Consider the following 16441-nt stretch of genomic DNA (forward strand, 5'->3'; position numbering starts at 1 on the left):
TCTATCCAGGTGGATGCGCCTGTGGTCTTGCATGCTCTGGGTTTATCTCTTCAGAAGGGTCTCCAAAATCTGATTCCTCCCATGATCATGTTTTTAAATTATTATTTTACATTAAGAACCCCTACAAATGACTGAATAACCTGTGAAAATGTTTTTTTCCAGTGGATCTGCCTTGTGTACATTTCAAAGCTCGAGCGTGTTTATTTAACCAGGATAGAACCATTGAGATATACTCATTTCAAGGGGGTCCTGAATGTATACATATAGGCAGAACATCAAATAATTTTCCTGAAAGCCTAAATCATTTTAGATATCACTGAGACTGATACTTACTGTATTTCTATACATGAACAACCTATCCTTTTAGTCCTTCCAACCTTCTATCTAGTACATGTACATTTATCTGCCTCATAAAGTACTCTTCTTATATACATCAACATGCCCTGACTTCTGCGTTCAAAAGCGTGATTAATAATTCACATGCTAATCCTATAACAGTTCCTCGAGTTGTCTTGGTTTGAGATTTGGAAGCACATTTCTCCCAGTGACTCACCTCCTTGTTTGGGTTGCACACCTTATCAACAAGTGTTGTGAAACAAGCAGGCCCGGCTCTATAAAAACTGGAGAGGAATCCACAGAGCCAGTAGAAGACCTGCGAGGAAGCTGCAGACTCAGAAGGAGATGAAGATGAAGATGAATTGTTTGGAGGTTTTGGTGCTGATCGCTTTAGCATGCATAGCGCTGTCCGTGGCTGTGCCAGTCACTCTCAAAAGTGCAAACAATGAGGGTGATTTCCAGTTTGCAGAGGTTTGTCTTGGTCTTTCTTTATTAATACAATGGGTTACACTTGATTAATAGGTAGCAAATGCAGCAGTGCAATGTAAGTCCAGTACCAATGAAGCTCACTGTGCTACAACTGCAAGGATGTGGTGTATTATTATATTTTCAATAAGGTTTTTTTTATACACATGAAATATCTGAGGATCATACTGTATCATGTACAATGGTGGACTTTAGGATTCATATAGCAAACCTATCTTAACATGACATCGCATGATTAAGTGTTTCTGTAGGAATTCATGTTTATATATAAAACTATGAGCAAAGGATTTTTATACTGAACATTTTAATAATCTACTGTATAGCATGAAGAGTAAGGTAATGTAATACGCTGTGTGGTTTCAAACTGGGGAAAACAGAGATGGCAAGAAAGGAGCATAAAGTTCAGGGTTTTACAATCAAGAGAAAGCACAAGCGCAGACGTCTGTCTGCTTGACTAAGTTTCTTATAACTCTTGATTGAGTGCTTGTCGCTTTGCAGGAGACAACATACCCACTGCTCACGTGAATAATGATTGACAGTCAATATGTATTGACTGTTTGTTAATTAAAAGAAAGGGGACCCTGAGAGTTTAATTACTCCGTAAAGCATTAAGACACAGCTTTACCTTCACCGTTTATTCACTGCTACTAATTAAGCTCATACATTTGAGTTAATTTAACAATTAGCATTCAGGGTAATATCAAAGACAACTAAAGCAAGGAGGAAACCCAGTGGCTTAATGACTGAAATGATGCCTATACGGCCAGATCCATCCAGGGTATAATCTCAGAGGATGCATTATTCATACCTTTCTATTTTGCTAAACATTAAAAACAGATTGAATACATAACATTTTAAAGTTTTGAAACATGTTAACGATATATACGGTTTTTAATAATCCTCAGGCATACCTAAACCGTTTCTATACCGTAAGCACTGTCAAAAGCCGAAGCCGGGGCCCAGTCACAGAGACCCTGAAACGCATGCAGAGGTTCTTCAAGCTCAATGTCACCGGGACGCTGGACAGGGACACCGTGGACATCATGAAGAAGCCCAGATGTGGGGTTCCAGATGTTGCAGAATACAGTTTTCTTTCATCAAATTCTAAATGGTCAACTAATAAAATAACATACAGGTTTGTTTTCTTTTAATATTGCAATCAGTCAGTCACTCATATCCACAAACGGTGACATTCCCCAAACAGTTAAATGTATTTTTAATTGAGAAACAGTTAAATGTATTTTTAATTGAGAAACAGTTAAATGTATTTGTAATCTCTGTATAAGAAATGTAACTGTTAATACAATGTTTCTTTTCTGTTTTAATAATTGCTCCTTTGCTGATAGAATTGTAAACTACACTCCTGATCTGACGGTAGCAGATGTGGATCAAACCATTGCAAAGGCTTTCAAAGTCTGGAGTGACGTCTCTCCTCTCACCTTCACCAAAATCAGCAGCGGAACGGCTGACATCATGATCTCTTTTGGGGCTAAAAGTAAGTTCCATTGTAGAATTCCATTGCAAACACTGGAGCAGTACTGATGGCACACGTACTGTATGTATATGAAGCACCTTGGTTTTCATGGGATAAACAGTTTTTTGTTCATTCTTTCAGGTCACGGAGACCTTTATCCCTTTGACGGCCCATCTGGAACATTGGCTCACGCCTTCGGACCTGGGAGTGACATTGGTGGAGATGCTCACTTTGACGAAGATGAAACGTGGACAACGACTTCGAGAAGTAACACGATTTGTCTTTGCTATGTTCTTTACTGGCTGAAAACAGACTTTAAATCGCTTAATGAACAAGGTCCCTGAGTCTCAAACTGCGAGGCCGATGATTAGATGAGGAGGGGAATAAACTCTTCTCTCATTCTCTGAGAGGCCGACTGGCTCGCATTGAGGCTGTTTGTTCCTCTGGCTTATTGCACACAACAGGGGTGCTCTGGTTTATACAGCACTGCATTATAAACTCGACTGTAATTACTGAATCATTTTAAACCCTGTTCTGGTTTAGGTTTCAACTTGTTCCTTGTTGCTGCCCATGAATTTGGACACACTCTGGGACTAGATCACTCCAACAATCCATTGGCTTTGATGTTCCCCACCTATAGCTATGTTCCCACAGAAGGATATAAACTTCCAACTGATGATGTAAATGGAATCCAAGCTTTATATGGTACGTATACGTGACATTTCTTTTTAATTCTAAAGACAAATTAATAACTTTAAATTCCAGTTGACGCTCACCCATATATTTGCCATATATTACACTGGTAAACAAAGTTGCATACAGTGATGGTGGGAAACCCTTGAAGTTAAGTTCACAGAATACCAGTCCAGTGCTCTTTCTATGTTGTCACAGTAGGAGTAGTACCAATGATCCCACATGGTACATGGTACCATGAAATTAGCAAGCTTCAGTAGAAGTCAATGATGGATCCTTGATGCTTGAATTCCCAGGGAAACCTACAGTTATTCCATCCCAACCTACAACCAAGCCCCCTCAGACGACCGTGCCTAACCCTCAGTCCACACCCTCTCAGCCGAACCACTGCGATCCCAACCTGACTCTGGATGCTGTTGCTTCACTGAACGGGGATCTGCTTATCTTCAAGGGCAGGTAAATGCTTGATTGCACTCAGCCCTGTTACTGCATTTACATGTATTGTTAGTTGTCAAGCAATATGAACGTTTCAAGAAAGGCCCTGATCATATTAGTCATCAATGTTTGGTAATGTAAGTTTGTGTGTAATTAATATACATTTTTATACATTTTAATATACATATATACATACATAATATACATATATATATATATATATATATATATATATAGAGAGAGAGAGAGAGAGAGAGAGAGAGAGAGAGAGAGAGAGAGAGAGAGAGAACTGCAGTGTACAAAAATGAAGAAAATGAAAAGGTATATATATATATATATACAGTATATATACACACACACACACACAGTATATATCAATACTATATATAAACCAGTTGTTCAAACTTTTTAGTGACTTCTGGAGAAAAAGCAGCAATGATGTGACTAAAGAGTCAATCAAGGCCAACTGGCCGCAACTTCCTTCAAACATCGATGCTGCTTATGAATTATCTGGGGGAAATATTCTTCTGGCATTTAAAGGTGAGTTCAAGATCTTCTATTCACTTCATGCGTTACAGGTTTACAACTCCCATGGAGCAACATTCCCTGCTGCCTATGAGGGTCCGGCAGAGCCAAGGGGGCCAATTTAACCTGTAACGCAGGAAGTATCAGAGGAAGAAGGCTACATCAATTATGGGCTTCACATGGGTGTCAAAGTGATAAATAAAACAATACAAAATGAACAGCAAACAATAAAGCCCCTATGAATGTTATAGTGGAAATGAGAAAGACGTGTATTTGAATGCCTTGGTTGTTCCACCTTCGAGGTTCTTATGTAACAGAAAGTTGGACTTGTATTATACTGTGCAGCACCCTTCGCTATTTCAATTTTATTAAATGATGTACAAGAGAGATATCGAAATAACAAAAAGAATAATAGAAAACAATACCATTTTAAAGTGCTAAACCGTTTTTGTTAACTACATAGGATCTCAATTCTGGTTGGTCTTTGAGAATGGGTTTGATGTTTTCCATCATGGCATTGGTTTCCTGGGATTTCCACGCACGGTCACAAAGATTGATGCAGCGGTGCACATCAAGGAGATGGGACAAACCCTGTTTTTTGTTGGGGAATACCACTACAGGTAATATCTAGTGAAGACGACTGGTCTCATGATCCGTATAATGCATAAGCCATTACTGTACTGTACTAATTACTGTATTGATCTTCACCAGTTTGATTTTTTACATCTTGCCCGGTTGCACAATACTTTCATATTATTTCAACTTGGATTAATAACACACTTTCTATTCAGTGCATGACAAAGCAGTGGACTCTTTTCTAGTACATGGGTCACCAGTCACCAGATAAAATTAATGCAATGCATTTATATGTCTGTGGCCATCCACACCCCATTACATTTGGCCAGTGGCCTCTAATTAGTGTGTAAAATAAGGGTAGATATTGAAATCCAATGGATATTGTAGACGAGAGACTCTCTTTCTGTTTGTATAGTTTGAATGAAAGAACAAGAAGAATGGAGAACCAGAGTACAATTTCAAGTCGCTTTCCAGGAATTGGGTCAAGAGTGGATGCTGCCTTTGTAATGTCTGGTAAGTTTATTTTTATATCTCAATAAGTGTGTATACTGCTCTAATCCTAACCCTAACCCTAACCCTTACCTTAACCTAACCCTAACCCTAACCATTAAGAAACAGTTTCTTGTGGATATTCCTTTGTGCCTCATCCAGGCACATCACATTAATGAGGTGGTAGTGCCACCTTGAGGCAGGATTGTAATATTGTCTCATCTTGTTCCAGGTAACTACTATTTCTCCAGTGGCCCCTTCCTCTACCAGTATGACCTCAAGAGCAAAAGAGTCATCAGCACACAGAGGAACTCAGCATTGCTCGGCTGCTAAGCTATAACAGAAGAGAGTCAACTTTGAGTCTCAGTAAAACCAACCACCCAATAATGCTTTTTGTTAATGTATGGAATATATTAAATGTTGAGAGTACTGCACAGAGAGGACTAAGTTTAATTATATCCAATTAAATACATAGATAGATAGATAGATAGATAGATAGATAGAGAGAGAGAGAGAGAGAGAGAGAGAGAGAGAGATAGCTAGATAGAGAGATAGTTAGATAATATGTGTTTAGTGCCCAAAATTCCATAGAGATGTTACAAGATGTTCAAAGATGTAAACTGAATATAAGCTGAATTCCACACACAAATAAATGTATATTGGGGTTTAGGAATAGTTTAAAAGTTTCCATTGTAAAAGCATAGCAAAGTGTACTAAAGCATAGTGAAAGCATGCTAAAGCATAGGTAAGCATTGTAAAGAATAGCAAAGTAGGGTAAAACATTAATAAAGAAACATGGCAAACCAGGGTAAACTGTAGTAAATTCATAGTATAACCCTGGGAAAGCAGCAAACATAAACATACTGTGCAAAAATACTGTGATAAACTGTTTTAAGGGTATTATTATCCTTCCTTCCTTCATTCATTCATTCATTCTTTTTTTTTACAAATAAAATTATTATTAACAAAGCAATGTAAATGGTCTTTTGTGAAATTAGTTTTTTATATCACACATCATTTAACTTTATTTATTACACTTTGTGTATTCCACAGCTATTACAGACTAATAGTTAGCTATGTGTTTTTTCAGATTCTTTTCCACTACGTTGATCCCCAGTTCTGTACCTAATGCATGGATCCCTTGCTCCAATCAATCTATTTCAACACCTCAGGGAAGGGGGAGAAATAGATTCTGCCCATCTCGAGTTCTTAGACCTGTGTCGAAGTCTCTTGCTGCTAGCAACACCACTGCACAATCTAGTGGGTTCAAAATTGATCTTTTAAATGCTCGTTCCCTAAATAACAAGGCTATCTTACTATCTTGGCTATCTTAACCAATATATCTTGGAAAGGGTTTGACTTTGTTGCTTTCACTGAAACTTGGCACTCTTCTGGAGATCTCTCCTCCCTGCATCTGGCTACACCTCCTAACTACTCTTTTCTCGACAAACCTCGTAATTCAGGAAGGAGTGGTGGATCTGCTGTCATTTTTAAATCCTCCTACACTGCTACTGCTCTATCTTTTGACAACTATTTTTCTTTTGAATATCTTGCAGTAAAATTTGCATTTCCATTGTGTTTTAATCTTGTGGTACTTTATCGTCCACCTAAAGCTAATTCTACTTTTTATCCTGAATTCTCACATTTTTTTTAACTGTACTTTATTTGCTTACCACTAGACTCATCATCATGAGTGACTTCAATCTTCACATGGACTCCCCCACTTATCCACCTGTTGCTTCTTTCTCAGCGTCATTGATTGTTTTGGACTTTATCAACATGTTTGATCCCCAACTCATAACCGTGGCCATGTTTTAGATCTTGTACTAACCTCTGGTCTTCAAGTTTTTGACCTCCACGTCAATGACATTGCTGTATTTTGGTCCATAAAGCAATCTGGAAAGAAGACACTCTCAACTATGTTCTTGCCTTTTCTGAGACGCGGTCACTTTACTACTCTATGATTATCAGGGATGGGCGTAGCAATCCGAGAACACTATTTAAAACCTTTAATGTCCTCCTGGGTTCAAATACTGCCCCAAATACACCATCTTCTTTCAGTGCTACCGACTTTGCTTCCTCCTTTAAGGAAAAGGTTGACTCGATTATATGTTCCTTTTCTAATTCTGGAACTTACACTTGTCCTCCCTCCTCAGTGTTGCCCAATACACCAAAGCTTATCCATTTCTCCTCTACTGAGCCAGATGAGATTTGTGACTTGATTACTAAATCTAAGCCCAGAACCTGTTCCCTTGGCCCATGGCCTTCAAAACTGATTCAGCGCTATGGGAAGGATCTTACTCCAGCCTTAACATATATTATTAATCTTTCTTTATCTCATGGTCATGTTTCTTCTGTTTTCAAGACTGCAATAGTTACTCCTGTCCTAAAAAAGCCTTCCCTTGATGCCTCCTGTCTTAATAGCTACCATCCCATTTCAAATCTTTCTTTTTTATCTAAAACATTAGAACGTATTGTGGCCAAACAACTACAAGACCATCTTACCACTAATGAGCTCTTCCAGACTGGCTTTAGGCCTAATCACAGCACTGTTAATCCATAGTAAATAAAAAAAGCAATATGCAATGATTTTAAAAAAAGGTGCAATCCTGTTTTTATTATGATCCTAGTGCATATTAATAATGTTCCTCCTGTAAATAATACCCGGTGAGGTTCTTTAACCTCACGTCCGTGAGCCCTGGACAGAGAAGCTCTATGGGACAGAAAATCAGAGAAATGCAACGGTTCTTTGGCCTTCAAGTGCCTGGCAAACTGGATTCTGACATCATGGCTGAAGAAACCAAGAAACCAAGGTGTGGGGTACCGGAAGTGGCTGATTTACTGGAAGAGGTGGCTTTTTCCTCTTTTTCTGTCGAGATGGAGAAAAACTCCTGTTCCATACTGGTAAAGTGCAATGTGTTTAAATGCTTCAGTCTGTCTTACCGGAGGCCAGCTGCTGGATCCTACGGCACTGTCTTTGCTGTTGCCTAATATTTGTGCTCCTCTGTGTCCTTTTCAGGTTGTGTAAATATCTTGTTATCTTCTTTTTATGAACGTCATGAACATTCGGGGGCTCCTTGGTTATTGAATAATGTTCAATAACTACAGAACTCCTTGAAGTTCATGGTAATTGAATATTAAAAGCTAAAATGAGTTGGCATCTCAGCCAATTGAATTCAGTGTAGAAGCAGGGGCTGACAGGGGCCTCTTAATAAGTACTTATATTGATATCAGTTGAGTAAGTGCTTGAGGGAACCCATTACACAGTGTATTAACTTAAATATGATGTTGAGTGTTGTATCATCCATTGATGTATTTATTCATACATGCATTATTCAGAACCACATGCGTATTTTATATTATTATATATTTTTTTTCTTTCAGGGAGAAAAAAGTGGTGCCCCAGACTTGACATAACTTTTTATTTTTGCCAGGCTCTTGATTATTGCTTTTCTTACTAGATGTAATACTGTATACACCATACATGGAAACAACCCCATGACGATATAGTAATTATATTACACAATGTAAATTAGGAATTCAATTTCCTTTGCTTTAATAGCTATTTTCATTTAAAAGTCTTCATTAAAACACGTGTTCCTTGTTTCTTTTTTTTTTTGGCTGTTGTCTTGCTTTTCTAAAAGAGGTGCTCATCCCCACACCTACAGTTTTTAGTTTGAGTTTTTTGTCCAGGTTGGATCTGGGAAAGGATTTAATGTGAGGCCACTGAAAAACAGCCGCTGAAAGAAGCCGATAGAATCTTGTTTTTACTCAGTCTGAGGAAAATGTCAAAAACGCAGCAATAATTGAGGAGCATGTAGCAGCAAGCCCAGCTTGATTGAATCCTTCTGTTTGCTTGTTAAATTACCTCACTGATCTATCAGGGTGCTTTCCATTGCACATGTTTTTAAAGGACGATAGATATTGTAAAAACGTTTTGGTTTATTAAGAGTTAATAACTATTGTAGCTTACTAACGTATGTTTATCACCTAATGTAAATGGTAACTAATATGTGGTGGCGTGTTAGTCATTTTCAGGTAAATGACTCTGAACATACTGTACAAGTTAATTTAATTTGAAATGGTTTTTATATAAAATAGGTTACTGTGTTCAGAAAATGAACTCATGTTAAGATGCCATTAAGATTGTTGTTAACAGTTAATAAACACAAAACTCATTAAAGAAGTGCCAACCAAGGTTTTACCTTTTATTAGCACAAGCAGTTTTATAATGGACTCCTTTAATTCTTTACTTTGTTATACTTTCATTTGGAATATGCGCCTCAAATACAATGCTATAGGCAGGGGGTTCCAATCCCGGTCCTGGAGAGACATTCCACTCCAGGTTTAACAAGTAAAATGATATAATAACTGCTACAGGGTCTGGATGGAGGGTTAATGGGTTCTATTAAATGATTCAGAACAGGGTTGGAACAAAGACCAGGAGTGGAACACCCAGCTTTGGAACACCCAGCTTTGGAACACCCCTGCTATAGAGGAAAAGTTATTGCCAACAGACAATGTGACCTACAGTATTTTATTAATTGTATCAATGTTTTTTTTTAATAGACTGTTTTTAGTTGTTCTAGTTTCACAAACTAGCATTTTATCTTAGTTTTTCTGATTTTACAATTAAAACCACATTTTTTAAAAAATTCTGCATTGTTTTTAATTCAGTGGTTTAATTTCATTTTTTTGGTGTGTTTGAAGCGCTTTGAGATCCTTGTGATGAAAGGCGCTATAGAAAGTATATAAATTAGTGTTCTGTTGTACCAGAATGCACAGGTTCATCTATGGTTATGTTTATAAAAGCCCCAATTACATTTTATAACAAACAGACACTATACAGAAATAAAGAAAACTCTTCTTTAAGACTGGCATCATTTACTTGTAAACAACCTCACCCCCTCTTTGAACTTATATGGCCCAGAGCAGGTATGCATGAAGGACCCTCCCCTGCTTTTCTATTACGAATGTTCACTTTACTTTAAGTCCAGACAAGCTGTGACACATTTAAAGGAATGTATTATCCTGGGCATCGCTTCCAGGAAATGATGCATACAAAGCCCATGCTTTTTGGGGTGTTTAGCTCATGCATTATCATGAAATGTAGGCACACCTGCAAAGCCCAATATAAAGCTGAGCAGGTTGAAAGAGGAATGATCTCTCTTCTCTGCAGAAGAAGCAATCGATGGCTCGCTTCTCCTTTTCAGCACAGCTTGTTCTGCTGAGCATAGCTCTAGTTTTTGCTGCCCCTCAGGGTGACTTGCTGGGAGATTTTGATGACAAAGAGCACTTTACTGATGAAGCCGATACATTTTTCACAGATGAAGTTTACAAGCAAGCAAAGGTAATGGTCAACCAAGCTTCCAGATGTTATTTTTTTGAATGCAGTCCTGTCTGAAGACTACAACATTTTTTTATAGTACTGTATATAGAACCAAGTAATTAATAAATCACTAAATGCTCACTAAAAGATTTCTTTTTCTTGGATTGTATTCCTCTTTAAACTATTGATAACCATGACTCAAAGAGAACCACTCTTACATTTTAGCAAACAGTAGTAACCAACACAAACCAATATACATTATAATGTAGACAGGGTAGCAAGATGATATATTTCTTGTTAAATTTGATCAGCAGCCAGTTGCATCGAAGGAAAATGACATTTTATTTCTAGCAACACACCCAATTCTAATTTGTTTTGCAAATGCTTTTTTTTTGGTTGAGTGTTGCTGTGAAAGATTTGCAAGTGAATGAGTTGTTCCGTTCTGCCTTCTGTGTCTGCAGGATTTTCTTGCTCATTTCTTTGATGGTGCAGCAGAGACTTCCCCAGTTGCAAAAGCAGCTAAGAGCTCTTTCAAGACCAGCCTGGAGGAGATGCAGGACTTCTTTGGGTTGAAGGTCACTGGAAAACTGGACAGCAAGACTCTGGAGGTGATGAAGAAACCCAGGTGTGGGGTTTCTGATATTAGTCGATATGGGCACTTTCATGGAAGACCGAAATGGGAACAGAAAACTGTCACATACAGGTAACAGTACACATTTTTAATTGGATACTGTGTGTACACTATATATGTACAGCTATGGGCAAAAGTTTTGCTTCCCCATAAAGTCGAATGAGACCTGCTGAATAATGTTATGCTAACATATTGAATTACATACTCCTTTTCCATATACTTGAAAAAAACTGACACAAATTGTAAAATGTGACATTTTGAAATCTAACATGAATTACTGTACTACTATTATGGCTTCCGGTAGACTTTCATGACATCATTTTGTTGTTTATTTGATTACATGACGTTAAATTAAATTATGTTCCTATATATATAAATTATGCCTCAATCCTAACATTCTAGGTGTGTATTTTGTATAATGTAAGTGCCTCATTGGTACAGGCTGAAATGAGTGCTCAGTATATTAACATGAGCCCACAAGCTAAAACATGAACGTTGTTACTATATATTCTGAAGCTTGGGAAACCAGCATAGTATATAAACTGAAACGTTTCTGTGCATCTTGATAAACATCTCTAAAGGTCTGCTTCTTTAACACCTTCTTTTGCCATTCCCTTTGCAGAATCACACAGTACACTTCAGATCTGAAGCGAAGCGAGGTGGATGCTGCCATTGCCCAGGCTTTTAAACTGTACAGCGATGTGATCCCGCTGGCATTCACTCAGATCTACAGTGGCACAGCAGACATCATGATCCTCTTCAAGGGAGGGGGTGTGTATTACCACAGATTTGCTTTAATTGGCACATCTTATTTATTTCCATACACAGAAGTTTTGAAGAACACCCACCTTGTCTTCATATTTCAAATCCTGGTTCTCCTGTACCAATGATTCACTTCACTGCATCTGTATGTAACCGGTTCTTCCCATCTCTTTCGTAGCCCACGGTGACTTCCATCCCTTTGATGGTCCACATGGGGTTCTGGCGCATGCCAGCTCACCAGGGCCCGACGAAGGAGGGGACACTCACTTCGATGAAGATGAAACCTGGACCTTGAGCGCAAGAGGTAAGTGCTTTACGTGGTCGACACGATCGACAAAACTGATACTGGCTCCAAGATTGTACTGAAGGGACAATACAAGAGGATGAAATAATAATAGCATTTAGAAAAGATATCCACATTGTTCATGCTTCATTTCACAGATCACTTTGGAAAGTGTGCACAGAAACAGGTAAAAAAGCATTTGGTTATTGTGCCACGTAGTCCTTGAATAATATCCAAATGGCAATGTATTTTCTATTTTGGTACCTGACTGAAACATGCTCTTGTTTTTTTTTTTTTAAGTTATTGCCATCCTGGGATTTTGTAAAACTGCACAGTGATCTGTGCCATCTTGTTTTAATCGTGGTTGTATGTTTTTGTATGCATTTCTATTTTATTTTATATGCAATAGAGACCTCGTGGTTAAGGGAGAATGCTATCCCTGTGCTTCCTCCACACACTCAGCATATGAAGATGTTGCTGATCGCAGAGATATAGTGACAGCACTTTTGCTCCTGCTGTTTCGTTCCTTTTTGGCACTGTTATTATTATTCCACTTTTCTGATGTTCCACATGCACTGAGTGTGTTTAAACCCCATCGATATTCAGGGACCCTCACGAGCTGGTAAACGAATGCCTACTGAACATCCCCTTTCTTTTCAGGAGTAAACTTGCTGCTTGTGGCAGCACATGAATTTGGCCATGCACTTGGGCTGGACCACTCAAGGGATCCGACCGCTTTGATGTATCCCACATACAACTATGTGGACACGAAAGGGTACCGCCTACCAGACGATGACAGGAGGGGTGTCCAAGCCTTATATGGTAATATTGTTAACTAATAACACATTTACCTGAACACAATCACCACAGAAGCTAGTTTACTGACAAGAAGGAGCTCCTTTGAAATGTGCATGCCACAACACCATTCTCTTTCCTACTGTGTGCAGCAGTCAACGGTTACACACAGCATCTTCCAATGCTATTCTCAAAAGATAAAACAGGATATTATACTTAATAATACGTTTGTTTTTTTAATGGAACCACAATATTTAGTTGGGGTGTGCAGAAACTCACACTCATAATTTCCTTTAAGAAGTATTTATCAGCAGGTATATAATAAATCTATTCAATAATGTGTTGAATGGAAATAAAAAAAAGAAAAAAGCTGTCCTTCCCTCACCTTTACAACTGTGTACCACTCAATGGCAACTAATTTCCGCATTGAATGTAGTAAAAATGGATTGGTAGCGGGATACTGACGTTTATATTAGTGTACAGAGGCGGTAAACTGACAATATCTGCCAATAAATATGTCTTAAAGGCAAGTACACTAAATGCCCCCTCTCCACTGCTGAACACTGGTGATTTTCAACTTGCCATCTTTCTTTTTTCATGATTGTTAAAAGTTTGTTTTACATTGCAGTTATCCCACTGAAAATTAATTAAGTAAAAGAATACATGTTGTATTATTTCCTATTTTTTTTCCACCAAGGTGTCCGGACCCCCAGCCCCAAACCAAACCCCAACCCCAACCCCAAACCCAAACCCAAACCCAAACCCAAACCCAACCCTAAACCAAACCCCAACCCCAACCCCAAACCCAAACCCAAACCCAACCCCAAACCCAAACCCAAACCCAAACCCAAACCCAACCCCAACCCCAACCCCAAACCCAACCCCAACCCTAAACCCAAACCCAACCCAAAACCCAACCCCAACCCCAACCCCCCAGCCATTCCAGAGCAATGCAGCCGCGACCTGGTGTTCGATGCTGCCACAAGCATGAGGAGAGAACTCTACTTCTTCAAAGATGGGTAAATACAGTAAATAATACGCACACAACCTCTTTATTGTTGAGAAGACAATTAGGATTTTGCAGAGCCCGCACTAGTTAGCCTCTGCGTTGTTGTCCAGTGCACACTATGTGGATTGATGCTATTAGAAATGTGAATGGAACTTTCTTTGTTTTAGGTACTTTTGGAAGAAAAGCAGTCTTTTCAATCAGATCCAGTTAACAGCAATAAAAACTGTGTGGCCACAGATAAGTTCAGTCGATGCTGCGTATGAAGTCCCAGAAAAGGATATGGTTTTCATCATCAAAGGTATTTTATTTATTAATTTAAAAAAAGATATATATATAATAATAATAATAATAATAATGAGTCCAGCCATAATGTGTGTCTACAATCCGAACATAAGCAATGTTGTATACATTATCAAAAAAAGACTAGTGCATTTATTATTTTATACCTGGTGTTCGTGAGGAATTGCAGAAATCTGGAGGAAAAGCAGAACTTCATTTTGTTCCTGGCGTTTATTCATTCTGGTTTAAGAGAAAGACAGCAGCTCAGCTGCATTGTGAGGGCCAGCGATGTTCGCTTGTAGCACAGCTCAACTCTTTAACATATATACAGCTATTGTCAGAGACACAGTCCAGTCCTGTCACGGGTAGTTCTTTAGAATAAGGATTTTGTTCTTAACAGTGTGCAGCTTGTAGGTTTATGATGTTTACTGATAATGCCGTGCATTTTGTTCCTGCAGGGAACCAGTACTGGGGTACCAGAGGTTACACGGCTATGCCTGGCTATCCCAAACAAATTTCACAGTTTGGCTTTACTCAGACTGTCACAAAAATAGATGCTGCTGTGTATGTAAAACATACTAAAAAAACACTCTTCTTCATCGGACTCAAGTACTGGAGGTAGGTATGGGCTTCTTTCTTAGTATTGCTCGCTCAGCTCTCGTGAGGCAATACATACATACATACATACATACATACATACATACATACATACATACATACATACATACAGAATAATGCCGCCCTTTTTCTCCTTTTTCTCAGATTGTTTTTTATTTTTATGAATATATAATAAATTGTTTTTATTTTTATGAATATATAATAAACAAACAGAAAATGCTCAGTGAAATAATGTGTTTATTACATTTTAATTGTTCAAAGAGTAACAAGCAAAAGTGTTCCTTCCTGTGGTTTTAACACAGTATGATAGTACAGCCTCTATTAAACATTTTAAACACCTCATTTGAATTGATAACATATTTTACAGCTACGATGAATCCAGAGGTACAATGGACCCAGGATATCCCAAAAAAATATATCAGGACTTCCCAGGAATTGGTGCCAAGGTGGATGCAGCATTTGAGAATTATGGTTAGTACAAAGAACAAAGAAACAGGACACGTTGAAGCATAGTCACTGTGACTGTGAAACCGATGGGAAAGAGCTGAGTGAATGAGTCAGTTTATCACACTTTCTGTATTCTGATTCACAACAGAAGTAGTTAAATTGTCAGTAAATAGACAGAACAGTGTTAATGAATAAAATCCCCCTTGCTCAGTAAGGTAAGGTTGTGGAGGTGATGGCACGCTGTATTATTGAGACTGTCCCTCTCACACTTAATATGATTGAGAAGCGGTACCATGAGCATTGTATCAGATGCAATGTGTTTCATCTTCATAAAGTAAGACATCACCAGTACAGAAATGAACTTTTCATCTTTTTATTGGCTTTGTTTTTTTGTTTTCACGGAGAGCTTCAAGTAGTTTGTGTTATGTTCTGCCCGGCCATGCAGTCTATCAAACAATAAACTAGGATGCGGTATATACAGTATGTACATCTTTTCACATGTTTTTAATTGTTCAATTCATATTGCTTTCTTCATATAGGTTACCTGTATTTCTCAAGTGGCGCCAGACAGAGTGAATATGACTACAAGCGAAGAAGAATCGTTCGTGTTTTGTTAAACTATGGCTGGCTGAATTGCTACTAAGTACCTAAAGCCATCACTGCTGCAGCCAGTGTTGAAGTCTAAATGCTACAAGGCCAACAACAAGCTATATTTGCCATCATTAGTGGACTGTTCTACTGGTGTTTTTTTTCTGTTGTTTGAAAATCATTCCTTTTATCTAATGCATCATAGCAGCTTCAGCTAAACCCCTATTCTGTTACAAAAAAAAAGCTTGATTATATTTTGCATATGTGAGGCTCTGTTTATGTAATGGATGATTGTGTTAATCTTTCTGGGAATTGGTTATAGCCACATGTGAAACAGACATTTTAACAAAATAAATATACCTATGCATACAAGCACAAACAATAAATATAGGATTGCACAAAGTATATATACTGCACACATTATGTAATCTATCCAAAACTTTTATGTATATTTTATTTATTCAATAAAAATAAAATACAAAAAAAAAAAAATACAAAAAATGGGTGTCTTGTTCTTAAAAGAAAAAAAGAACACTGTAATGTACATAGTCAGTCATTAATAAATGTAATCCTGTTTTCTTCAAATTTTAAACACGTTGTGTCTGTGGACCTGTAGAAGGTCAATGTCTCATTAGCCCAATCCCTCTCTCTACTCTACAGTATATTCAGATTCAGCTTTTTATCTT

At 38.0% G+C, this 16441-nt stretch overlaps 1 protein-coding gene across 1 annotated transcript; it reads left to right on the forward strand.

Annotated features, from left to right (window-relative positions):
- Positions 1–652: 652 nt before the first annotated feature.
- Positions 653–16347, forward strand: LOC117405119 (uncharacterized). Its single transcript, XM_059030560.1, has 21 exons — positions 653–807; positions 1728–1957; positions 2169–2317; positions 2438–2563; positions 2840–3001; positions 3286–3445; positions 3837–3964; positions 4413–4569; positions 4941–5038; positions 5247–5339; positions 8034–8038; positions 10170–10364; positions 10805–11046; positions 11597–11745; positions 11915–12040; positions 12680–12841; positions 13512–13833; positions 13991–14121; positions 14561–14720; positions 15088–15191; positions 15707–16347. Exons 1-21 carry the CDS (start codon positions 682–684, stop codon positions 15808–15810), a joined length of 3129 nt encoding a protein of 1042 aa, XP_058886543.1. The 5' UTR covers positions 653–681; the 3' UTR covers positions 15811–16347.
- Positions 16348–16441: the final 94 nt, after the last annotated feature.

The sequence above is a fragment of the Acipenser ruthenus genome, chromosome 9, assembly GCF_902713425.1.
Source record: "Acipenser ruthenus chromosome 9, fAciRut3.2 maternal haplotype, whole genome shotgun sequence".
In the NCBI taxonomy this organism is placed as follows: Eukaryota; Metazoa; Chordata; class Actinopteri; order Acipenseriformes; family Acipenseridae; genus Acipenser; species Acipenser ruthenus.